This window comes from Mastigoproctus giganteus, chromosome 8 (assembly GCF_048544385.1).
Source record: "Mastigoproctus giganteus isolate SK-2022 chromosome 8, ASM4854438v1, whole genome shotgun sequence".
Classification (NCBI taxonomy): domain Eukaryota; kingdom Metazoa; phylum Arthropoda; class Arachnida; order Uropygi; family Thelyphonidae; genus Mastigoproctus; species Mastigoproctus giganteus.
Window position 1 is genome coordinate 98773971 of NC_143582.1, and position 26959 is coordinate 98800929.

The 26959-nt window shown below is 38.7% G+C and overlaps 1 protein-coding gene across 2 annotated transcripts in view; it reads right to left on the reverse strand.

The window, feature by feature from the left end:
* Positions 1–26959, reverse strand: part of LOC150081735 (outer mitochondrial transmembrane helix translocase-like) — a 235089-nt gene that overhangs the window by 11879 nt on the left and 196251 nt on the right. For both annotated transcript variants that reach the window (XM_090378839.1, XM_090378838.1), the window contains 2 exons: positions 21070–21266; positions 3760–3810 (listed from right to left, as the gene is read on the reverse strand). In XM_090378839.1, the coding sequence (XP_090234965.1) occupies positions 3760–3810; positions 21070–21266 (248 nt within the window). The remainder of the gene's footprint in view (positions 1–3759; positions 3811–21069; positions 21267–26959) is intronic.

The following is a 26959-nucleotide window of genomic DNA, read 5'->3' on the forward strand; positions in this document are numbered from 1 at the left end:
AATGTCAATGGTTGAAAGAGTCAAGGTAATGCAATAGGACAATAAGGGAGAGAATTGCCATCTTCTCTATAAACTGGCAAAATATCAGCAAATTTCCACGCAGATGGAAAAATACCAGTTTTCCACTGGTATTTTTCCATCCGCATGGAAAATTGTGCTCCAGGAAGCACAAGTTAAACCTAAAAAAAGCTTTAGCCAATTTAGGGAAGAACTATGGATTTAGATAAAAGATGAAAGTTTAGGGCAAATCAACAATTAAAAATGCTACATACTTTAAACCTGTAGTGGTGAAGAATAAGTAGGGAAAATCTATCAAGAAAGGGAAGCTTTCTTGGAATTGACACTGTTCTGGATTCTTCAAATCTCACTGTTGATAAATGAGGGAGACATTAAATGGAATGTTTCCTGTGTGGCATGAGAAGATTTACTGAGATAACTGATGCACGAGTTACAGGTTGCATCTTTAAATCAAAACAGACTGGAATTATCCAATCCTGAAGAGCCTCAGCCAATTTAGTTGAAGAACCACGGGTTTAGATAAATAAGGACAGTTTAAAGTGGAGCAACAATTAAAAATACTATGTACTTTATAAAGTCCTTTTGGTGAAGAAAAGATCAACGTGTTAGTTGCTAAGGTTGTCTGGTATTCTAGTAGGTTGATAAAGTTCTGTAAGATAATAATAGCAAAAGCTTCAGCATCTTGACCAGCTGAATTTGTTCATCTAGAAAAAGTGAAGGCAGTTGGAGTTATGAATATTAATATCGAAAAGGAAAATTAGTTCACTGTTACTAAAAAAAAAAAAGTGCGGGGGAGGGGGAGTTAAAATAATAAATTTGTTAGAATGTGGCAGAGAGAGAGAGATCTCTTAGCATGACAAACCATGGCAAGACCCAACACGCCTTACATTTTGAAGATATATCCTTAAAACTGTTTTTATAGGTTGAGTTGGATTGGATTCAGTTTAATGGTACAAAAATGTTTGTTGGTTATCAGTTACTAGTTTTGTGATCTAATTTGTGGAATTAGATCACTAAACCAATTAATTATAATGAAAGAATATCAGTTATTAGTTAGTGATTTTGGGTCATTGAGTTGAAATTGTAACAGAAATATCAAATTTGTTAGAATGTGGCAGGGAGAGTAATCTCAAACCAAAGGAAATCAAAATGAGGAAACTATGTTAGGAGGTCCCAAGGAATATCAGAATGGAGTTATACATAATTAGTACCCATTAAGCAACACAAATCACAGAGTGAATAATTATATCACTAACTAATAACTGATATTCTTTCATTATAATGGTTTAGTGATCTAATTTCATAATTAGATCATAAAACCAATAACTGATATTCTTTCATAAAATTGTCCCTGAGGACTAGCAAATGGCAGACAGAAATGGAATCTGAGATCAGAAATGAGCATGTATATTTTTGAAATCAATTATGAAGTTTTTGAAGTGTTTAATTCTTTTCTCAGGAAAGTTTGTTCCATTAGTTTGACACATCATGGTAAGACCCAACATGCCTTACATTTTGAAGATACATCCTTAAAGCTGTTTTGGTAGGCTGGGTTGGATTGGATTCAGTTTCAATGGTGCAAAAAAACAATTAAGGCTATAATGCACCAGGACAAGGTAGGCTAGGTGTCAGATAGTCTACCGGACAGAAAATATTAGCAATTCCCTTGGAGCAGCTAATGCATAATCTGCCACTACTGGAGAGAGAGAAAGTATGCAGGGGGAATTTCCAAAGTCATGTTGTTCCAAAGAGTTGGCTATATCTTATTATTGGTGTGACATGTTTAAAATCTTCATACATGTTCCACCAACTTTTACCTTGTCTACTTTCTGTACACCGCATACTTTTTCAACTTTCAATGATTATTTAACTTCAATGTCTCTTTATCTACTGCCTTTCTAAACTTTCTTTATTACGTCATGTGAAGTTACTGAAAATACCTCTAATCACAGAGTTATATTTATGCTACTTTCAAATCCAAATTCAGTTCAGCTCAAACCATCATGTATGCTTTCAAAGTATTCTCTAGAGAAAATAAACTGGGGAAGGTTCTGTCCTCTTATCTGAACTTAATTTTGACTCCTTTTCCACTGTAGAAAATTTGACTGCCACCGAAATGGTAAGACCCAACATGCCTTACATTTTGAAGATACATCCTTAAAGCTGTTTTGGTAGGCTGGATTGGATTGGATTCAGTTTCAATGGTGCAAAAAAACAATTAAGGCTATAATGCACCAGGACAAGGTAGGCTAGGTGTCAGATAGTCTACCGGACAGAAAATATTAGCAATTCCCTTGGAGCAGCTAATGCATAATCTGCCACTACTGGAGAGAGAGAAAGTATGCAGGGGGAATTTCCAAAGTCATGTTGTTCCAAAGAGTGGGCTATATCTTATTATTGGTGTGACATGTTTAAAATCTTCATACATGTTCCACCAACTTTTACCTTGTCTACTTTCTGTACACCGCATACTTTTTCAACTTTCAATGATTATTTAACTTCAATGTCTCTTTATCTACTGCCTTTCTAAACTTTCTTTATTACGTCATGTGAAGTTACTGAAAATACCTCTAATCACAGAGTTATATTTATGCTACTTTCAAATCCAAATTCAGTTCAGCTCAAACCATCATGTATGCTTTCAAAGTATTCTCTAGAGAAAATAAACTGGGGAAGGTTCTGTCCTCTTATCTGAACTTAATTTTGACTCCTTTTCCACTGTAGAAAATTTGACTGCCACCGAAATGGCTTCTATTCAGATGGCCATCATAAAAACTGCTAACAAAACTGCCAGCCTAAAGATAAAATGTGGTGGACTCCTGAGCTCACTGTTGCTAGAAGATTTTGCATCTTTCTCAGAAAATACATCAAAGATACAGAATTTCCTGGTTTCCTGAACATATTCAACACTTGATGAATACATACTTAGAACTTTAAAAATCCCATGTTAAAGCAATAGTCAATTAACTACTTAGCAAAAAACTTATTTTTTCCACTGGCAATAGAGATCATTGGTGTAATTTACAAGGTTGCCAGAAATTGCCCTCCCGAGCAATATGCAATATTGTTATTTACAATGATGGACTAACACAGTGAACAATATACTTAATTCCTTGTTTCCAGGTGACAACCCCCTCACTTGTTGATCTATCACATTAGTAAATTTGCCAAATCAATTTTCTACAGGTCTTACCTCCGATCCTTTCACTTTGGTTGAAGCAAAAGGTACAGTCATGATAAGTGTCCTGGTTGTGATGCAACAGAGGGTGAATTCCTTATCAAGCTTTTCTCCACTTGTCCTACTGTACTGGTTGAATAATATAATAAATGTATTCAGCAAGGCTCATTTCAGTCAATCTGGTTTCACCCCTGGTGTCAGCACTGAATATGCCCTAGATGAGTTTTTTTTTTTTCTTTAGCCAGCAGGTAGTTGATTGCTGGAACAGACTTCCATCTTTTGTTGTGGAAGTTTATAGCTTGAATAAATTTAAGGCTGAGCTAGACAGGCATTTGGAGTGAATGGACGGGTGAAATAGGAGTTTTTTTTTTTATCTGATGCTGCATAAGCTTGCAAAACATATGGTTTTGGATAAAAACACATGTCCATTAAAGTGTGTTTCTCCATAAACTAAAAAAAAAAAAAAAAAAAAAAGTTCCTTTTTTTAATTAAGTCTCCTGGTAAGTTAATAAATAAAATAAATTAATTGTATATAGTGGTTGAAAAGAGCTCTAGAAACTTACAACTTCATTTTCCAAGATCAACTGCAAAATGCCTTGCCTTTGCTGCTGATTCTACAAAATAAAATATTTAATTTTAATATTAGCTCTGAAAGGCAGTCCATAAGAAATAATATTGATTTCAATAAGCAAACTTTATGCCATTAAGGAAACAAATTTATTACATACAAAACTAACAAAGAAGGAAGAGAAGGATTCCTTTACTGACTTACATAGATTGTTACTCATTACAAATGTATACCATTATACCATTAAATCACTAGATAAAAAATAATAATAATAATATGGAACAGAAAAACTAAAACTTTAGGCATATGACGAAAAAAAAAAAAATAATAATAAAAGAAGCAAGGTTAAAATTAAACAATTGTCTACATATAAATATTAAACAAAATACTTCATGCATTAGTTATACGTAATAATCACAAAAGAGATCTGATTAACTGTTACCGGGTCCGGGAACGAGGCTAGCCTGTGCGGACGAAGCTCTTTGACGCTCTTGGAACAGAGAAGTTTTTCCTGATTTATTTTCTGATTTATTAGCTTAAATTGGCATATTAACTTATTTTCTAGAGTAGCTTTATATTCCTAGTTACGATACTTAGTTTAAAGTTTAACTTAGACAGAGATTTTGTAGGTATTACATAGTATCGGTAACGGTATCAAATCCACGTGTTACAAATTGCAGCTCCGTTGAACGAGAGGTTTTTTTTTTAACCAAATTTAGTCGATTTATTAACCAATTGTTATATCAAATTATCTTCTATAAGTAGATTATAGACCTAGTCAGGATCCTTACTTTATTCTAAATTGAGATAGCGAGATTTGGAAGCTAATCAATACTTACGAGTCCGTAGAAGTACGTTCGTGAATTCCCGCCATTTTTACACGATTGCATAAGCTTAGTGTAGTATAGTGCATAATATAATATTGTCAATTAAATTGTACTTTTAACTCTATATATATATATAATGACTTAACCGTAACAAATAATTAATACATAACTATAGTGGTACACATGATATGGAAGTTGTATAAAGGGAACTCGTAGAAAACACTCGATACCGAAAAAATAAATATAGCATTATAAATGTTTAGGATATAACTTAAGGATTTAATTTTGTTCTGAAATTGAAATTTTATTGAATTAAATCAGAATCATGACTCAGACCAGAGCAGCAAAGCAAAAGGCTCAAGCTAATGGGAGTGCTGTGGCTCAGGGGAGAACTGAGGGGAGCATTTGCCCTCTGAATCAGTCTTTTAAAATGCACTGTTTGCTTGATGTTTGCGGAGCAGTCGGGTACGGGACATGATACTGCCAAGGGGGATGTCTTTGTGTGTGCACGATGTAAGGAGTGCAAGGAAATCAGGCGACAACTCAGCGTTGTTATGGGCCTTTATGAGAGCTTGAAGGATAGGGTGGATGCCCTCGAAGGAAATAAATTGAGGGCCCATCAAGCTCTCAGCTGCCCACAACAACACCAGAGCTTGCACTTGGTCATCATGCAACACAGAGGCAGCCACCTAGGCAGAATGCGCTGGTCCCAAAGGAACTAGTAGTTGTTGGTGACTCTATTGTCAGGGAAACAGGGAACATGCTTTGTAAAAAGGATAGGTGGAATAGGACCAGGGTATGTCTGCCAGGGGCAAAGGTTGATGACGTTGTAGAGCAGATATCATCTTTTAAGGGGACAAAAGGTGATATAGTTGTACACGTTGGCACTAATGATATTAAGAGTAGGAGACCGGCGGAATTACTTAGAAAGTACAGGTCACTGTTGAAAAAAAGCCGTGAATTAGGGTTGAATTTGAAAGTGTCTGCAATACTGCCCAGACACGATAGGAGGGAGTATATGATGAGAGCCTTGTCGATCAATTAGGCCCTGGAGGGATTGTGCAAGGCTCAAGGGGTAGAATTTTTTTCAGCCTGGTCTGTACTTGTTAACAGGAGAGACTGCTTCTACAGGGATGGGATACACTTAAATAGAAAGGGTGCAAGAATTTTTGCTGATGCTGTCGAGGCAGTGTTAGGTGGGTTGGAAAACTGCTAGTTGGGGGGGGGGGATACAAGGACTAACAGATTAACAGTAGCCACTGGCAGAGGTGGAAGTGATTCTTGCACTGCTTCTATTGAAATGAGCAGAAGCCTGAAAAACAAGACGCAGGATATTTCAGAGACTGCTGGGAGTCATTGCGGTACAAGTAAACACATGGGTTGTGTTAGGGTAGCTAAGAATAGAAACAGGTGCATGCATACTTGCGTGTACACCAATGCTAGGAGTTTGGTAAATAAATTTGATGAATTTGAGGTATTGCTCAAAACATCAAAGCCAGATATTGTTGGGATATCAGAGACGTGGTGTCACACAGATATAAGGAATGCGGAACTGGAATTTGGGGAATACAATGTGTATAGAAAAGATAGACAGGACAGGAGGGGAGGAGGAGTTATGCTATTAGTCAAGAAACACATAAAATCCAATGAAGTGAAGCCAGTCGACATCGATGGACAGGGCAGTGTCGAGTCAGTTTGGTGTGACATAAGCATAGGTAAATCAAAATTGAGAGTAGGAGTGTGCTATAGGCCTAATGACTCTGATGAGTATAATAAGATATTGTACAGGGAAATGGAGTGGGCCAGTAAATCAGAGAGTCTTATAATGGGGGATTTTAATTTCCCAGATACTGACTGGAATTTGTGGGTTGGTCACTCACACACTAGCCAGGCTTTTGTGGATTTATTGGATGATTGTTTTCTACATCAGCATGTTCGGGAGGCAACAAGAGGGAGCAATACTCTTGATCTGATTATAAGTAGTGATTCTTCATGCATTAAGAACCTGCAGATAAATGAACCACTAGGTGGCAGTGATCACAGTGTGTTGAAGTGGGATTTACTCAAGGAGGTAACTACCATCAGAGGTAAAGGGAAGGGTTTTTGTTTTCGTAAAGGCGACTATGATGGTCTGAGACAGTATTTAAATTCTATACAGTGGGACCAACTGATGATGTTACCAACAGCAAACTCAAAATGGGAAGCATTCAAGGAACTAATCTTGGAAGCTACCAGGCTTTACATACCAACTAAGAAATATTGTTCAAGGTTTAGGCCTAAATGGTTGTCAGATGAACTAATGAGACATGTGGCAGAGAAAGAAAATGCATGGAATACATAGAAATTAATGCACGACAGGGAAGCCTATGATAGATATAAGTTGGTCTGTAACCAAGTCACAAAGGAGATTAGGCAGGCAAAGGCAGACTACGAAAAATCTTTGGCAAAGGATGCAAAGAAAAACAGAAAAGATTTCTTTACCTATTTAAACTCAAGAAGGAAAGGGATGAATCAGATTGGTCCACTGGATATTGATGGTTCAACAGTTGAGGATCCTGCTCAGGTGGCTAACAATCTAAACGAGTATTTCGCATCTACTTTCACGCATGAGGAGTTATTCAGGAAGGAGAATGACGTAGGTAAAGTAGACATTGGCAGTGAGCGAGATGATTTTGTAATAACTGAGAGGAAAGTGGAGGAGAGAGAGATTGTTGAGGATAAACATAAAAAAGGCACCTGGGGTGGATGGGATCTATCCAGTTTTATTAAAGGAGGCAGCAAAGGAAGTAAGCAAACGCCTAGCCATAATTATGAGAGCTTCTTTGGACTCAGGGGAGGTACCCAGAGACTGGAGATGTGCAAATGTAACCCCAATTCACAAAGGAGGATCAAAGGCTGACACAAGTAATTATAGACCCGTTAGTTTAACTTCTGTTCCAGGAAAATTAATGGAGGCACTGGTTAAAGAAGCACTGCAGGATCATCTAGACAAGAATTCAGTTATAGCTCAGACGCAGCATGGTTTTGTTAAGGGCAGGTCTTGCCTGACCAATTTGATTGGATACTATGATGTAGTCACAAAAGAACTGGATGCAGGGAATAACTTTGATATTATATATTTGGATCTTAGAAAGGCTTTTGATACTGTTGCACACGGAAGAAGACTGCTGCACAAATTGGAGCAGTGTTATTGTTATTGTTATTTGGTTTTTAGGAGCATTAGCAACAAAGGCCATATTGCTCCGGGAATATGCGGTGGTCATTCCCTTGACCTTTCCGCATCCTCCGTATTTGGTGGTGACGGGCTCGAACCCCAGTCTAATCAAGAAGCGTGTGCTACGCACTGCTGCTCCTTCCCACCTGGCTACGGAGATGCCTGGAGCAGTGTGGCACTGGAGGCAAATTGCTGCTATGGATAAGGGGATGGTTGAGTGGCAGAAGACAGAGTGGTAATCAATGGACACTGCTCAACGTGGACTAATGTTATTAGTGGAGTTCCTCAGGGTTCAGTGTTGGGTCCGTTGTTGTTTTCGGTGTTTATGAATGATATTGATGATGGTATATCAAGTTTAATGTCCAAGTTTGCAGATGATACAAAGGTTGGCAGGGTTGTTAAGGACACTACTGATGCTATGCTGCAACAGGATCTGGAAAGGTTGAACAGATGGTGGCAAATGAAGTTTAACATTGACAAATGTAAAGTACCACATATGGGAAATAGTAACCCCAGAGCAACGTATCAACTCTGCGGTACTACACTGACAGTGGTGGAGAATGAAAAGGACCTGGGGGTAATTGTGCAGGCAGATATGAAGTTCTCTGAGCAGTGCAGATGGGCTGCAAGAGTAGCTCATGGTGTCTTGTCATTGATATACAGGAATTTTTCTAGCAGGGATAAGGAGGTGATTATTCCCTTGTATAAGGCAATGGTTAGGCCACATCTTGAGTACTGTATACAGGTCTGGAAGCCTCATTTCAAGAAGGATGTAGAGCTGCTGGAACGGGTACAGAGAAGGGCAACAAGATTAGTGAATTGCACAAAGGGTTGCTCTTACGAAGAAAGCCTTAAGTTTTGCAAATTACAGAGTCTGGAGACTAGGCACCGGCGAGGTGATCTGATAGAGGTGTATAAGGCTTTGAATGGTTTGAGCATGCTCAATGCCAATGGGATTCTTCCTTTTGCTGAGAATTATCACCTCAGAGGGCATAAATTCAAATTGAGGAAGGACAGATGTCGGATAGATGTGCGGAAATTTGCCTTGGGCCAGCGGGTGGTTGGTTGGTGGAACTGACTTCCATCATTTGTTGTTGAAGTTGATAGCCTAAACAAATTTAAGGCTCAACTGGACAGGTATTTCGAATGAACAGAGGGGTGAAATGGGAGTGGTGTGTGTGTTTTTTTTTTTTTTTTTTTGGCTGATGCTGAATAAGCTTGCTTTCTTGCATCATATGCCTCTACTAATGCTAATGCTAATTATAGTAAAGGTAGTTCCCGACTTTATGAGTTAATTTGTTCCTAGTGCACGCTCATAAACTGAAAACTCAAAGCGGGAATTTATTTCCCATAGACAATGTTAAAAATAGGGGCTGCGTTATGAACAATGAAATTAGTTAGCTAATTAGTTTATGTTTAAACTAATTAGCTAAATTGATTTATCCAAAGAAATGAAAACATAGCCTGTAAAATCAAGCAAATATTACAAACGTTAAAGAATGTTTATTCTTCACCAGCATCATCGAATAAATGCACCTTCGTTGATCACTCATTATTGGCTCAGCACTCGCTGTTGGTTTGTTGCACAAGGAGTCATCTTCTTCAGAAATGCTTTAAGAGGCATTTGTTTCCAAGATAATCTTCTCTTTTCTTTATAAATTTCAATAGCATGCATAAGCATTTTTTTTTAATGGAACACACGATTTGCACGGAGTAACAAGTTTACGAAGTTTAAAAAAAAAAAAAAACAGGAATGAAGATAAGATTCTGAAAATTTATTATGTTTTTTATATGAGTGAAGATTTCAGTAAAGGGGAAACAGGTTTCACTAACGTAAAAACCACACTATTCCAGCTATCGGTATTTTCTCAAATGCAATAACATGGAGTTTGGTATCCGTTTATAATTCATTGCAGTAACAGAAAAGCCCAATTACAAATTGCCAGTGGGTAGTTGATTGCTGGAACAAATTTCCATCTGGTGTTGTGGATGTGGGTAGTTTAAATAATTCTGGGAAGAACTAGACAAATTATTGGAGGGGATGGACCATGTAATGTAATATGTACTTGTCTAGGAAGCACCAGAGGATCACACTCAACTCTGCATGACGTTGCCTTTTGTTGATACAGACTCCATAAAGCCAGTCAATGTGTGTGTAATGTCATGTTTGCAGTAATGTGTGTGGGTTATGTTGTTCCTGTTGCACGACTGGCCTCTGAGTAACTATGAGGAAGATGTCCAAACGATCTCAGCCTACTGTATTCAATTTGTTCTATATCTTGATCTGAATGGAAACGGCTTCTAATTTCCTCATTCATAACCCTCTCAAGCTTGGAAACTCTAGCACTTCGATGAAGGTAATCCATCTCTAATGCCCTAAGCTTTTTTTTGTTATCCTCTTTCAGTATCCACACCTCACATCCGTATCAAAGTACCGATTCCAGTAATGACTGTCTGATATATTTTTTCTGTTCAAACGAAGATATTGTTGCCCCACCACATACTATTAAGGGCACAAAGAATCTTCCTACTTTGATGAATTTGTGTGCTAACTTCCTCTTTTCCCAGTCTATCCTTAGTTATAATACATTCAAGATACTTGAAGAAGTCAACAGGCTTTAGATGTAAAGATTGTTTAACTTCCAATTTGTCAAGATGCTATGCTGTGCTTAGGAATTCTGTTTCTGTAAAATTGATTTTGAGGCCCCACTGGTTATATGCAGTTTTCTTAACATGTACACTAAATCATTAGTTTCTTGTGTTATGACGACATGATCATCAGAAAAATTGGGATTCCATAAATATCTGACATTAACTGTTACTCCCATTCCACAACAGCTTCTTTTCCATTCTTGCAAGGTGCATTCCAAGAAAACATTGAACAATAAAGGTGATAAGCTACAACCTTGCCTCAGCTGCTTTGTTGGATAGATTGGGTTAGATAGGGATTTTCCAACTTTAATAAATGCCATGTTGTTATCGTATAATTCCCTAATCAGTTTAACAAGTTCTAGAACAAATGAAATCTGTCGTAAGCCTTTTCTAGATTGATGAAGGCAAAGTAGGTATCTTTATTCCTTGCTCTTCTTTTCTCCACTAGTTGCTGCAGAATAAACAAATTATCCATACGTGAGAGGATGTTATTATTTGGTTTTTACGAGCATTAGCAACTAAGGCCATATTGCTCCAGGGACATGCGGTGGTCATTCCCTGACCTTTCCACATCCTCCATATTTGGTGGTCACGGGCTTGAACCCTGGTCTAATCAAGCATGTGCTACGCACTGCTGCTCCTGCCCACATGGCTATGGAGGCACCACACTCGTGAGAGAATGGAATCTATCTAGATATATTAAAGGAAGTAGCAAATAAACTAAGAAAACACTTAGCCATAATTATGAGAGCATTGTTGGACACAGTGGAGGGCCCCCATGGACTGGAGATGTGCATATATATCTCCAATTCACAATGGGGGATCAAAGGGTGACACGAGTAATTACAGACTTGTTAGTTTAACTTCAATTACAGAGAAAATAATGGAGTCAATGGTTAAAGAAGCACTGCAGGATTATCTAGACAAGATTGCAGTTATAGTTCAAATGCAGCATGGGTTTGTCTTGTCTGACCAATATGATTGGATACTATGATGTGATCGCAAAGGAATTGGATGCAAAAAAAAATTTTGATATCATGTACTTGGATCTGAGGAAAGCTTCTGATACTGTTGCACATGCAAGACTACGGTAAAAATTGGAACAGCATGGCATTAAGGACAAGTTGCTGCTATGGATAAAGTTGGTCCAAACATCAAATGCAAATATTGTTGGAATATCAGAGACGTGGTGTCACCCAGATATAAGAAATGCAGAACTGGAATTTGGGGAGTACAATGTGTACAGAAAGGATAGACGGGATAGGAAGGGAGGAGGGGTTATGCTATTAGTTAAGAAACACATAAAATCCGAGGAAGTACAGCCAGTCGACAGGGCTGGACAGTCCGGTGTCGAGTCAATTTGGCATGGCATAAGCACTGGGAAATCAAAATTGAGAGTAGGAGTGTGTTATAGGTCTAATGACTCTGATGAGTAAATAGAGGGAGGGGCAAGTAAATCAGAGAGTCTTATAATGGGGGGAATTTAATTTCCCGGATATTGACTAGAATTTGTGGGTTGGTCACTCACACACTAGCCAGGCTTTTGTGGATTTATTGGATGATTGTTTTCTACATCAGCATGTTCGTGAGGCAACAAGAGGGAGCAATACTCTTGATCTGATTATCAGTAGTGATTCTTCATGAATTCAGAATCTGCAGATAAAGGAACCACTAGGTTGCAGTGATCACAGTGTGCTGAAGAGATAGAGATTTACTCAAAGAGATATCAACCATCAGGGGTGAAGGGAAGGGTCTTTGCTTTTGTAAAAGCAACTACGGTGGTCTGAGATAGTATTTAAATTCTACACAGTGGGACCAACTGATGATGTTACCAAAAGCAAATTCAAAATGGGAAGCATTCAAAGAATTAATCTTAGAAGCTACTAGGCTTTTCATACCAACTAAAAAATATTGTTCAAGGTTTAGGCCTAAACTGATGTCAGATGAACTAATGAGTCATGTGACAGAGAAGAAAAATGCATGGGATACATATAAATTAATGGGAGACACAGAAGCCTATGATAGATATAAGCTGGACTGTGACCAAGTCACAAAGGAGTTTAGGCAGGTAAAGGCAGATTATGAGAAATGTTTGGCATAGGGTGCAAAGAAAAACAGCAAAGAGTTCTTTATCTATGTAAATGCTAGAAGGAAGGGGATGAATCAGATTGGTCCACTGGATATCGATGGTTCAACTGATGATGATCCTACTCAGGTAGCTAACAAACTAAATGAGTATTTTTGCATCTACATTCACTCATGAGGAGTTATTCAGGGAGAGGAATGCCAGAGGTGAATTAAACTCTGGCAGTGAGCTAGATGATTTTGTAATAACGGAGAGCAAAGTGGAAGAGAAATTGTTGAAGATAAACACAAGAAAGGCACCTGGGGGGGGGGGGATCTACTCAGTTATATTAAAGAAGGCAGCAAAGGAAGTAGGCAAATCCTTAACCATAATGATGAGAGCTTCCCTGGACTCAGGGAAGGTACCCATGCAGTATGGCTGATGACTTTTTAGTTTATGATGGACATTATTGTGAGATCCAATCTGCCTTACACTTTGAGAGTACAGCTCTAAAACGGTCTTTGCAGGCAGGCCACTAGTTAGTACACCAGACCGAACCTATTGGTAACTCTTTAGGAGGCTTCGAGATCAGCTAGTGTATAATCTTGCTACCTCTACTCTGCCAGATAGTGACTGGAAGGAGTCCGAGTAGTGCGTAAGCAGGGGGTCATTGTTGAGACCACGTTATGTCAAGGATCTGGGTATATTCTTACCACGTGTACGCCCTATCCAAAAATTTCATTACTTCGTACAGAATGTCCCTCCCTCTCCAACTTTTTCTTATTTTGAATACACCATGAATTGTTAAACTAATAGAGTAAACTTATCTGAGAAAAGATTTAGACCTTCCAAACATTTCCTAGTTCATTTCACAAATACACATGGTCTCAATTCTAATCTCAACGATGTCCATTTCCACTTGCAGTCTACCAAACCCTATGTACTTTTTCTGACAGAATCTCAGTTATCGGTTGATTCAACTATGCTGATCTCAGTTGCCCAAATTATTCGCTGTATGATTCCCTTCAACTCAAAGGTGGTACTTGTGCATATGTCCGTTCTGATTTTACCTGTCAGAGACTTGGTAATTTGGAATCTCCTCTTTTTTGATCTTCTATGGCTTAAAATCTCCCTACCTCACTCTGTCAAATTCATCTGTTGTCTCTACCGTTGTAGAAAATCACCAAGAGACTGTTGTTTCTTGATGATTTTAATGTTCAAAACTCCAGCTGGCTTCCGTTTTCTTGTCACACCGACCCAGCTGGTCGAGATGCTAAGACTTTTGCAATTACTAATCACCTTGCACAGATTGTTCATTTACCTACAAGAATACCGGACAATCCTAACCATACAGGCATCACGCTAGATCTTTTTTTCACAAACAACCCTTCTAAGTACACGTTCGAAGTGAGTGTGAGTGGTGCTTCACGCACCTCAGATCACAATTTGGTGAGTGTCACTTCTCCAATGGAGCCTTTATCTCAGTGCTATTCCCAACCTTGTGTTGTTTCCATTACATTTTGCATTACAAGAATGTAAAATGGGATGACCTGCGAGATTTCTTTTCTTCTTTTTCTTGATCGGACTACTACAGTAAACCCCGCTATTCGCGGTCGCTAATTTAATATAAAATGAAACCTAAAAATATGAATTTTAAAGTACCGTGAACATTTTCCGCCATAAAAAACATGGGCGTGGCTAAAATTATCTTTCCCGGTCAAAACACCGCATAGTGGGTGGGGGGAGAGGGGTGGCAAAATCGCGAGCTGGATGTTCTCGCTAATCGTTGTTCATTATGTGTTATGCGCTTGTCATGGAAGGTTTTGTCGCATGCTTTTAATTTATATGCTTATAAATTGAATAAATTTATCAATTTATAAATTGATACGCTTACAAAAGTGATAAATCTACCGTTTTGTAAAACAGACTTTTTCGAGTGTGTTAATGGAAGAAAATGACTTTATTGTGGACAAGTTCTTTTTAACCCGTACAAAAATATGGCTACGAATAACAAGGGAAATGTGAAAAGATCAAAGAAGGTGATGACATTAGAAAATAAAATTGAGTTATTAGATAAAATTTCTAATGGTGAAAGTGTCTTCTCGGTGGCAAAACATTATAAAATCAATAAGTCAACGGTACGATCAATCAAGAAATCGGAAGAAAAAATCCGCCGTAGTGTCCGTGAAAACAGACTAATTGTTTCAAAAATTTGCTCTGTAACTCGTGATGTTAAATTAGAAAAATTGGAAAAAGCCTTAAATCTGTGGATAGAAGACCGAACTCAAAATAAAATTCCGTTAAGTTCACTCATCATTCGTGAAAAAGCAAAACTCCTTTATCAACACTTTAGCGAAACTGGTGATAGCACTGGCGGGATAAGTTTTTTTTGCTAGCAAAGGCGCTGGTTTGAAAGATTTGTTTGAAATTTCTAATAAATATTACATTTAATATTAAATTGTTTCTTATTTTCATTTCGATGCCATATGCTTGCATTTCACTATGTACTGTCTATGTACATAGTCATATTATGAAGGTACATATAATACATACATAGAAAAAATTTTTGACTAGTTTTTCTTATATATTTCATACTTTGGAACGGAACTCCTTTATTACTATGGGAGCCATAACTCAGTATTCGCAGCATTTCTCAGGAATGTAACCCCCGCGAACAGCGGGGGTTTACTGTATTTCAAAACTTCTGATGTCAACATTTGCTCAGATCGTGTCAGTGAAATTATTCTTGTAGGAATGGAATCCTTTATTCCACACTCCTCTTTAAAATCTCATCCTTTATCTAAACCTTGGTTTTCCAATAAATGTGCTATGGCTGTTCAGGAGAAGAATGTTGCATATCTTAATTGGCTTGTTTCCAATCCTTCAGTTTCATTTTCTGCCTACACCAAAGCTCACAATTGTAAAGCAGTTATTAATCAGTTTTCAACCAAACTCGATTTCGAACACACTAAGAACAGAAAACTTGCTTCTTATCCTAATGGTAGCTGGGCGTTCTGGTCTCTTGCCAAAGCTATTGTCCGCAACTTTTGCCCATCTCTACTTCCGCCTCTGTCAAAACCAGATGGTTCTGTTGTCACTTCAGCCAAGGATAAAGCTGTCCTGCAAGCATCTCTTTCAACTCATGTATTACTGACCTTGGTAAAACACCTCCCACCATTCCTAGCGCACTCCATTCAATGCCTCCTGTGGTCTTCCGTTAAAAGGATGTCAAAAGGATTTTGACGAATCTTGATGCTAAGAAGTTCCAGGTCCTGATGGTATTTCTCCACTTGTTCTCAAAACCTGTGCTCCTGAACTTACTCATGTTCTTTGCAGCCCTTTTTCACTTTCTTATTCCAAAGGTGTTTTTCCTTCTCCTTGTAAATTTGCTCATGTCCAGCCAGTTCCTAAAAAGGGTGACAAATACCTCCCATTGTAATTACTTCTACTCTTTCTGAAGTAAGGGAGAAATCAATTAATCGCCAACTCTTAAACTACCTAGAAACCTTCCGTCTGATCAACGATCACCAGTATGGATTCTGTCAGTGTCGATCCACTGGTGATATTCTGGCTTATGTTACCCATTTATGAACAAATTCAATGAAAAGTTCAGTGAAACACAAGCAGTTGCTCTTGATATCTCAAAGGCTTTCGATCGTGTTTGGCATAAAGGTCTTCTAAACAAGCTTCTACCATATGGTTTGCCAACTATTTTTTGTAACTAGGTATCCAATTTTCTCTATGATCACTCACTGAGGGTGATGGTAGATTGCTCTCTGTCTTCTAACTTCTCCACTAATGCTGGTGTCCCCCAAGGTTCAGTTCTTTCCCCCACTCTTTTCCTGTTGTATATTAATGACCTTCTTCCATTGACTGGAAATCCTATCCACAATTTTGCCAATGATAGCACATTGCATTCCACTTTCCATTTTGAGAAACCTTGCCCTGCCCAATCAGCTTCAACTTCTCGAAAATCCGCTACCAATTCCTTAAATGCCGATCTCCAGGTAATTCTACAGTGGGGCAAAGACAACTTAGTTGATTTCAAATCCAGAATTCAAAACAAATATGCCAACCGTTTAACTATAATGGTTTAATACTGAAAATTATAAAATGTACCAAACGATACTACACTGTAAAATAATATATGCAAAAAACTGATTTAGAAAATAAAATATACGATAAAAATTTTAATATACAATAAAATATTTAAAATACAATAAAATACAATAAAATTAAAAGCGATAAAACATTGACTGAAGCTTTCGGAGGCTTCCGCCTCCTTTCTCAACAACAATGATGTTTAAGCAACACATCCTTAAGTAACAGGCTCACAGCACATGTGGCTGACCAGGCACATGCTCAATATTTCTTCCATATGATCCAGAACCGGAAGCAGCTCGGGAGCGTGGAAATATAAAACGCTCGTCTTTTGCCAGGACCACGGCTTCCAGTAGGGGATGAAATCGAACACCCCTGTCCCTATTCATACTATTGTTCTCAGACGAGCCTATCCACAAACTCTCCAGCCACTTACGGTCCCAGAGCCTATGCGTCCGGTCAAGGATGACAGCATTCACAGGGGAGACCTGATGATGTTTCTCCCAATAATGCTCAGCAATGGCGGACTTATTGAACTCCACGGTCTGTATAGCTCGCATGTGCTCCTCCATACGATCTTTTAGTTCCCGTCCTGTCTCCCCCACATAACATTCCCCACAATCCGGGCATTTGATCTCATATACGACCCCACTACTGGAATCCCCAGGAATGGGGTCTTTGACCTGTGACAACACTGTGTGCAACCTCCTGCCCGGAAGTTGCACACAGTGTGCCTGAAAATCACGTAACATTCTTGAAATTCGATCTGACAAGCCCGGATAGTAGGGAATATAAACTGTGGCGATTGGAACGGACGGTGTTCCATGATTAGGCTCCACACCTCTAATATATTTATCAATGACAGTCTGGGGGTAACCGCATTTCATAAGATCCGCCCTAACTTACCCAATTTCTCTCTCTCTCTCTCTCTCTCTCTCTCTCTCTCCTCAGAGGTACTACAATGTGTCCTAACCCTACCCAAAAGTGCCCTGGCCACACTGTTTTTATGCTGCGCAGTCTGTGCTGACCTATAATGGGTGTACTGGCTCCTACACATGGGCTTCCGAAACACTGTAGTACTAAGCCTGGAGCCTTCTCTACTCACCATTACGTCCAGGAATGGGAGGGAACGGGTAAGATTTCTAAAGAAAAGTACTGGTCTATGCATGCAACTGGGTGTCAGCTGCCCAGGTTTTATGGGCTGCCGAACATACATAAAGTGGGGGTCCCGTTACGACCCATTGTTTCTTTTATTGGGAGCCCTACCTATGCTTTGTCAAAATTCCTGGCGCAGCTGATTTCCCCTATAGTGGGACAGTCCATGTTTGTTGTTAAAGACAGTGTGGATTTTGTGAACTTTGTTAAAAGTCAAAATGTAGGGGGAGAATGAAATAATGGTGTAGCTAGATGTGGTGTCATTATTTACTTGTATACCCATAGCCCATGGGGTGGAATGTGTAAAGGTGGCACTACAAAGAGATGATACCCTAAGTACTAGATCGCACCTAAGTGTAGAGGATATATGCTGTGGCGTAGAATTATGTTTTTCGAGTACGACTTTGCTATATAAAGGAGTGATGTACAAACAGGTTCATGGCACAGCTATGGGTTCTCCTATTAGCGCTATTGTCGCAAACCTGGCAATGGAAGAGTTAGACAATAGGGTTTTTACAAGTTTGGAGTTCCCTATGCGCAAGTGGAAGAGATACGTGAATGACACGTTCACTTTGGTGCAAAAGGGGAGAGAAGAGGATGTAGTTAGTTTTCTCAATGATTTCTCTCCATTTATACAGTTCACCTCAGAGGTAGAAGTGAATGGTTCCCTCCCATTCCTGGACGTAATGGTGAGTAGAGAAGGCTCCAGGCTTAGTACTACAGTGTTTAGGAAGCCCATACCCATTATTGGTCAGCACAGACTGCGCAGCATAAAAACAGTGTGGCCAGGGCACTTTTGGGTAGGGTTAGAACACATTGTAGTACCTCTGAGGAGAGAGAGAGAGAAAAATTGGGCAAGTTAGGGGGGGATCTTATGAAATGTGGTTATCCCCAGAGGGTCATTGATAAATATAATAGAGGCGTGGAGCCTAATCATGGAACACCGTCCGTTCCAGTCGCCACAGTTTATATTCCCTACTATCCGGGCTTGTCAGATTGAATTTCAAAAATGCTACATGATTTTCAGGCACACTGTGTGCAACTTCCGGGGCGGAGGTTGCACACAGTGTTGTCACAGGTCAAAGACCCCATTCTTGGGGATTCCAGTAGTGGGGTCCTATATGAGATCAAGATTGTGGGGGAGACAGGACGGCGACTAAAAGACCGTCTGGGGGAGCATATGCGAGCTATACAGACCGCAGAGTTCGATAAGTCCGCCATTGCTGAGCATTATTGGGAGAAACATCATCAGGTCTCCCCTGTGAATGCTGTCATCCTTGACCGGGCGCATAGGTTCTGGGACCGTAAGTGGCTGGAGAGTTTGTGGATAGGCTTGTCTGAGAACAATAGTATGAATAGGGACAGGGGTGTTCGATTTCACCCCCTACTGGAAGCCGTGGTCCTGGCAAAAGACGAACGTTTTATATTTCCATGCTCCCAAGCCGCTTCCGGTTATGGATCGTATGGAAGAAATATTGAGCATGCGCCTGGTCGACCTCGTGTGCTGTGAGCCTGTTACTTAAAGATGTTTTGCTTAAACATCATTGTTGTTGAGAAAGGATGCGGAAGCCTCCGAAAGCTTCAGTCGATGTTTTATCGCTTTTAATTTTATTGTATTTTATTGTATATTAAAATTTTTATCGTATATTTTATTTTGAAAATCAGTTTTTTGCATATATTATTTTACAGTGTAGTATCGTTTGGTACATTTTATAATTTTCAGTATTAAACCATTATAGTTAAATGGTTGGTGTATTCGTTTTAAATTTTCTGGATATGTATTACTCTCCCAACCTTAGAGGCCTTTGAAGATATTAGTTGATTTCAATCCCTCTAAAACTCAGTCTTGTCTTATATCTCACAAAAAGGATTCTTCTGCTCCTATGCTTATCTTTGGTGACACTCCAATTTCTAGGCAAAATGATATATCTCTTTTGGGGATTACCCTGACTTCTAATATCTCTTGGTACAAGCACATTACAAATATTGCTTCCTCTGCATCTAAAAAACTTGGTTTTCTCTTTTGCTCTCGGCGTTACTTTTCTTCCAAACAGTCTTATTCTGTCTTATTCCAAACAGTTCATTCTGTACAAATTGCAAATCCACTCTACCATGGAATATTGGTCCCACATCTAGGGCAGTGCCCCCAAAACCTCTCTCGTGCTTCTAGATTCCATTCAGAAGAGGGCAGTTAGGTTAATTAATGACTCATCTCTAACAGAGTCTCTCCACTCGGTCTCATAGACGTACTGTTTCTGCTGCATGCCTTTTCTACAGATACTTCCATGGGCACTGTTCTTCTGAATTGGCTTCTATAATTTCCACTCTCTCTCTTTCCAAACAGTTCGAACACGTGCCGCCACCAGCCAACATCCATTTACTGTCCAACTTCAAACTCACAGAACCAACTTTTCATCTTCCTTGTTTATTCATTCAACTGCTATTTTCTGGAACAACCTTCCTTCACGTGTATTTCCTGAAAATTGCAGTCTACAGAGATTCAAATCTAATGTCAACAAATATCTTCTCTCGTCTTCTCAACCTCCAACCCAAGCCCGGTAAGCACCTATAGTAAAAAGGTAAACTGCAGCTATTATCAACTCACTGCAGGATGGAAGCCTCCTCAACAATTCATATTGAGGGAAATGGACCATAATGTGCTACGCTGGTCCAATGCGGGTTGGCAGATCGACCATATTTAGCAGTCAGGGGTTTGAACCCCAGTCTACTCAAGGAGCATGTGCTACTGCACTCCCGCTCCTGACCACTTAGCTAAGGAGGCCATCTGCACCTATAGTACTTAGTACTATAGGTTTTAATACCTCTTGTGTTTGGGGTTTTCATAAAAAAAAAAAAAAAAAATTTCTAGAAAGTTGGCAGCTGTGCAACATGAAATATCTAGTATTGAGAATGCCTTGATATGCTCAATACTAGTCAATCTAAAGAGGTTTCCATATCTCTTAGTCCAATTCTGAAATCATCCAAAGTAGTGGAATAGTTGAATAAAGGAAGCATTAACTACTTCATGAATAATTTAAAAACATATTTTATGCTAATTAAAACTAAATTAAGTCATACACATTTGATTGTCTAAAATTTCTATTTTTGTTTAATTTATTTTCTTAACAAAAAAAGGCAATGGTGGTAATATTAATCAAATCATTTCTAAAATCTGATGCACCATTTTATGTTTTTGTTTTAAAAAGTTTCATTCTCTAGCAAACCATTTGATATTTTGCTACTTGCAAGTAAAATCAGACTTCAAACTTTAAAAAACATTCTGAAACTTACTGGCAGACCTATATGAAACATAGCTGGCATACGACGAAGTATGGCTTTGTCCACATCTTGTGGTCTATTTGTAGCTCCCATAACAATAACCTGACAACCAGGATCAGTAATAAGGCCATCCCACAAACTCATAAATTGGGCTTTCATCATAGCCGTAGCTTCATGATCATGACTATCTCTGGAACGCAAAAATGAATCTGAAAACAAAATTTTAAAAAAAGTTCAGTGGTCTAAATTAAATTTCATTTATTTTCCGATCAAATGTAATTTAATAGGGCAAAGCATTACAAAGGTACTACTAGCATAAACCTGCAAGAATTATGACTAAAAATGCTACCGTTATTTACTATAGTAAATGTTTGGGGTGGGGTTGAGGTGCTTTGGGTTAAAAAGCACAGATTCTAAAGCATCACATAAACACTGGAAGGATGACAATAATAGGAGTTTATTATGAGTTAAATCAATGTAAAGTTCATATAATGTATAGGAACAACTATACAGACAAATAGATTGGGCCAGAAAATTAGGCATGTCTTATCATGGAGGATTTTTCAACTATCTAGATATTGGTTGTGGATTGGAAGCTCACAGTAGCAGAAAAGTTGCTGATTTAGTATTAGTAATTGCAAATAATGCAAGGAAAAAATAATAAACAAAAGATGCTATATAAGCAAGCTTATATAGCATCTTTTGTTTATTTTTTCAGTTTATTATTTTTTTTTTCAGTTTCAGAAATAAAGTTTTTCTTTTCTTTTCTATCCTGAGACGTACTACTTCATTTGCTTAATGCCAATTTTTTTCCTACATACTCTCGTAATTTTAATTTTGTTTAACTTAATATCTCCAAATTCTGATGCATGGGGTCTTCATGGTATGCTATAAAATACTTTGAATTGGCTTAGAATAAATCTCTTTTTGGCTATGAAGTATGGACACTTTCCTTTGTATATCATCTAGACTCCTGTTCGTTATTCCAGTAAGTTATTTCCTATTTCATTTTTCCACCTCTGTTGGTCAGCCATGAAATATACATGTTTATTCTTCCTTACCATTACTTTTTTGGCCTTACTTCCTCTATTGCTAAATTCAAAATGGCTTCACCACTTTTACACCACATGCTACGTACATTTCATGTCAGAAACAGAGACCTTACTTCTTGCTGTCTTTCCTGTGATTTCGACAGTTGACCCTTAACAAAGATGTTGAAGTCACAGGATTTTCAGCATTAAGTACTTACTTTTATTTTTCTTGTACTTTCCATGTTTCTGTAGTTCTAATTCCAGTTTTGTTAGCTCAGTATCCATTCTCTTCCTCACAATCTACTAACTTCTATTTCAAAATATAAGAGCAATGAAGGCCAATTCTTCCTACTTTAAGTAATATTGTTTAAATATAAGATAGCTTATAAAACCTTTTTGTAGGAAATTTCTTCACTCAATGCTCACATCAAATTGATCCGGTTAATATGGTTAACAGATCTGGTTAATGGATCAGTCCGGTGTGGACTGATCCATCACACACACACTGGAAGGATGACAATAATAGGAGTATATTACAGGTTAAATCAATGTAAAGGTATATGTATAATTTATTGAAAAACTATACAGACAAATAGATTGGGCCTATAATATATAATATATAATCTATAATATAAAAGATCTATAAGTTTGTAATGCAACGTGATCATATCCATATTAAAAAGAGTTAATTTATACGATTTTTAATAAAACTAATCTTACTAAAATTAAAATTACAGTTGCTCAGAGCAAAACGAGTGAACATCCTCGTCAACAGCTGGCTCAAACAAAAGAAAATAACAGAATCAAAACGTAATCAACTCCGTGCCTCCGGCTGCCAGATCCCACAATTTTACTGACTACCGAAAGTACACAAAGAAGGCACACCACTAAGCCCCATTGTATCCTGTTATGGCTCACCGAGTTACAAACTATCTAAGTTTGTCTCGAGGCTCCTTTCTCCCCTAGTAGGCAAGACCACCAACACCGTCTCCAACAGTAGTGAGTTCATAGAAAGGATCCGTACCATATCCATCTCACAAGATCAGGTTATGGCATCGTTTGATGTAGTTTCACTTTTTACATCCATCCCTGTAGAACTTGCCATCACATGTGCAAAACAACTCTTAGATAGTGACGAAACCCTTGGCAGCAGAACCAAACTAACACCAGACAATATCTCCACTGCCCTCAGACTGTGCTTAACAGGCGGTGCAATCATGTTTAACAACTCCATTTACCAGCAGGTACACGGCACAGCCATGGGTTCCCCAGTTGGTTGGGTCATGGCAAACATCGTGATGGAGGAGTTAGAGGGTCGTGCATTTACAGACGTACCAGATCCCATTGCCTTTTGGTGTCGCTATGGGGACGATGTGTTCGTAGTTATCCCAAGAAATTCAGGTGACCGAATCTTAGCCCACCTCGACTCTCTATCACCTTTCATAAAATTCATGATCGAGCTAGAGTCGAACAACACCATACCATACTTAGACACCCTTGTCCGGCGCGAGGGCACATGCTTGAAGACAACAGTCCTTCGTAAACCTATGTGTGCTGGCCAATTTACCAATTTCCAGTCAGCACACGCGCGTAGCCAGCTTCTTGCCACTGCACGAACCTTACTAACTCGTGCCTGGACACACTCTAGCTCTGTAAATGAGAGGCACACAGAAATCGCTAAAGTCAAGGCAGGTGTGGCTATCCCATCAATACCCTTGACAGGTGACCTACAGGCACGCGACCACGTAGCGACCAACAGAAACATCCAAGGTGGTGACTCAACCACAAGCGCCTTTATCTCATACTACCCAAACCTATCACAACAGGTCTGTAGAATCTTAAAATCACATGGGATAAAGTGCATGCAACTCCCAGGCAGGAAATTACGATCCCTCATCTCCAAAGTGAAAACACCTGTCCCCACCCTACTACAAAGCGGATTGGTCTACCGCATCTCTTGCTGTGACTGCACTAGCTGCTACTTCGGGGAAACTCGGAGATGGCTCGAAAAACGCCTTTCCGAACACAAAAGAGCGATCCACTTAGCGGATGTGGAGCACTCAGCTATTGCCGAGCACGTCTGGGCAACCCACCACGACATTGACCCACACTGCGATGTCGTGATTGTGGATAAGTCCCGCCATTATCTGTGCCGCGCCTGGTTGGAATCGTTAAACATCAAATGCTCCAATACCTCAGTGAACAGGAACAGTGGTTGTCAAGTCCGCCCTATCACCGAAGCAACGATCCTGTCCATTGACAAGCGCTGGCCACATACATCACAACCACAGGCTTCAACCTCAAACAATTAGCCACGCACTTCACGTACCAGATTGGCAGTACACGCCTCCATTCTAACTGCCATTTCATATCAACTGAAGAAGGTTAACTAGATAACCGAAAGCTTTATGTATCTAATCTAATATATGTATATTTCCTGTTATTAAACCTGTTACAATCTATATTTTTGTATCCGTTTCGCTCTGAGCAACTGTAATTTTAATTTTAGTAGAATGAATCCGGAGCGCATAGGCCTCTTTAATCAAAACTAATCTTGTCTTCAATTCCCAATGTCTACTTACTGCTACCAAGGAAGAGCAAAGCGTAGCCAATGCACATCAATCTACCCCAAACTAAACTCATCAGCAATGATAGACTAGAAACAGAAGACAATTGTCAAACTATATTAAAAACTATTAAAATATTTTAGACTAGACTTCTTTATACATGAGCAGGTTATTTCGATTATGAACTGTGCTCACAAGAATAAAGTTGCAAATTTAACAATATCCGCTCTCTTATAATTTAAAATTAGTGCACTGCAACAAGATTATTTTTGTTAACCAATGTGAATCACACTATTCACATATGCACGTAAAGGTCCACGAGTCCGAAATGGTGTATGGTCTCGCACATTCATAGAATTGCAGTACATTTCATTTCAAGTGTTTCAGCTATTCATTCTGTGTATTAATTACTTTAGGCTCATTAAAAAGAAAAACATGGTTCTCCTGGATGGTGTGAAAGTTAAGTTCAGATGCGCCTGTTCTTTTTGCCCTCACAGATGCCTGGTGTTGTTGTAAATGCATCAAAAGATAATTTTGGGTAGAACCAATGTAAAAGGAGTTGCATTCCCCACAAGCAATGTTATAGACTATATTGCTTTGCTCCATGTTAGGGACTGAGGTTGGTTTCCTCGCCCTCAATATTGCCTGGAGTTTACTTATCGGTTGTGCAACTATTTTGAATTCTGTATTTTTAAAAATGTTAAACTGTTCATACCATTGTTGCACATAAGGAACTTTAATAAAATATTTGTGTGTAGTGTTCTTACTAAGCGGAATTCATTCGGATTTTTGTTTCGCCTGTCGCTGAATGTTCCTAATTATAAATAGTGTACATCCCGTTTAAAAATCATGTTTTAAGTTCCCTGAGTTCATCATTAAGAGTTTCTTGTGTAGAACTGTATCTGCAAGTGATATAGATTTCACCCTTATCCTGTGTTTTTGATTAATAATACTCCAATTAATTAATAATCACTATCTGGGACTGAAAGTTTAGCAACCTAAGATTTTGGTCACATGTGACTCTTTTATGAACCATCTGTTTATAAAATGAAACATGCTTCGATCTGTAATATCCATGTTGTGGAGTGCACACTGCCACACTTAATTTCAACTCCTTAGAGCAATGATTGGATCTCGTTTAGGCTACGATTCTCTAATATATCACTCTGCAAGAAACAATTACTTTTCAGAGACCATTATTATACCATTCAGCACAGTCCTCTCCAGTACACACCCTTAATATCGAAAACGCATGAACCCTGTTACAGATTCATTGGAAACCATTGCCTTTACTGTATGTTGCAAAAATGTTTAGTTTACCCTCCCGTCCCAGTTGGGAATATCTGACTCTACTTGTGGGGGGGGGGGGGTCTCGGACACGCGGCAAGCTCACGGGCTTGTAGGTCGCATCTGTCCAAGACATGGGTAGGGTTGCCACAGTTGGTGAGCCGGCTCTTCTCTTAGAAACTTCATTGCACCTGGATTCCATGGAGCTGGAATGGTTCCAGGCTCAAGAGAGTAGTCCTGCAACACTCACCTAATTATACACAGTAAATGATTCAGCATTCGTGTATCTTCGTGAATACTTTCTTTTTACTTAACATGAATGTTCTCTACCATTCCATTTGTAATGTTTTATATTTATAATTAATATTTTATATTTATGTATGTATGTACTCCTACGGCTCAGGAAGAGATTTTTTATCTCGAAAGCTTCTGTTAACAATTTATTAAATAATTAGTTACTGCTCTTATTGGATGTACTGGATTATTATTTCTTATCTGTGGAACCCAGTACCACAGGCCTCTTCTAATTTAAATTTGATGAATTTGAGCTGCTGGTAAGACATCAAAGGCTGATATTGTTGGGATATAAGAGACATGGCGTCACACAGAGTTAAGGAATGCAGAATTGGAATTTAGGGAGGACAATGTGTAGAGAGGAGATAGACAGGATAGAATAGGAGGGGTGATACTGCTAGTTAAGGAACACAAAAAATATTTAAGGAAGAGCATCCAGTTGACATGAGTGGACAGTGCAGTGTTGAGTTAGTTCGGTGTGACATAAGCAGTGGGAAAACCAAGTTGAGAGTATGAGTGTGTTATAGGCCTAATGACTCTGAGTACAACTGACAACTGTACAGAGAAAGAGTGGACCAGTAAATCAGACTGTCTTATAATGGTGGATTTTAATTTCCCAGATATAGAATGGAATTTGTGGATTGGTCACACACTAGCAATACTTTTGTAGATTTATTGAATGACTGCTTACTACAGCAACATATTCAAGAGGCAACAAGAGGG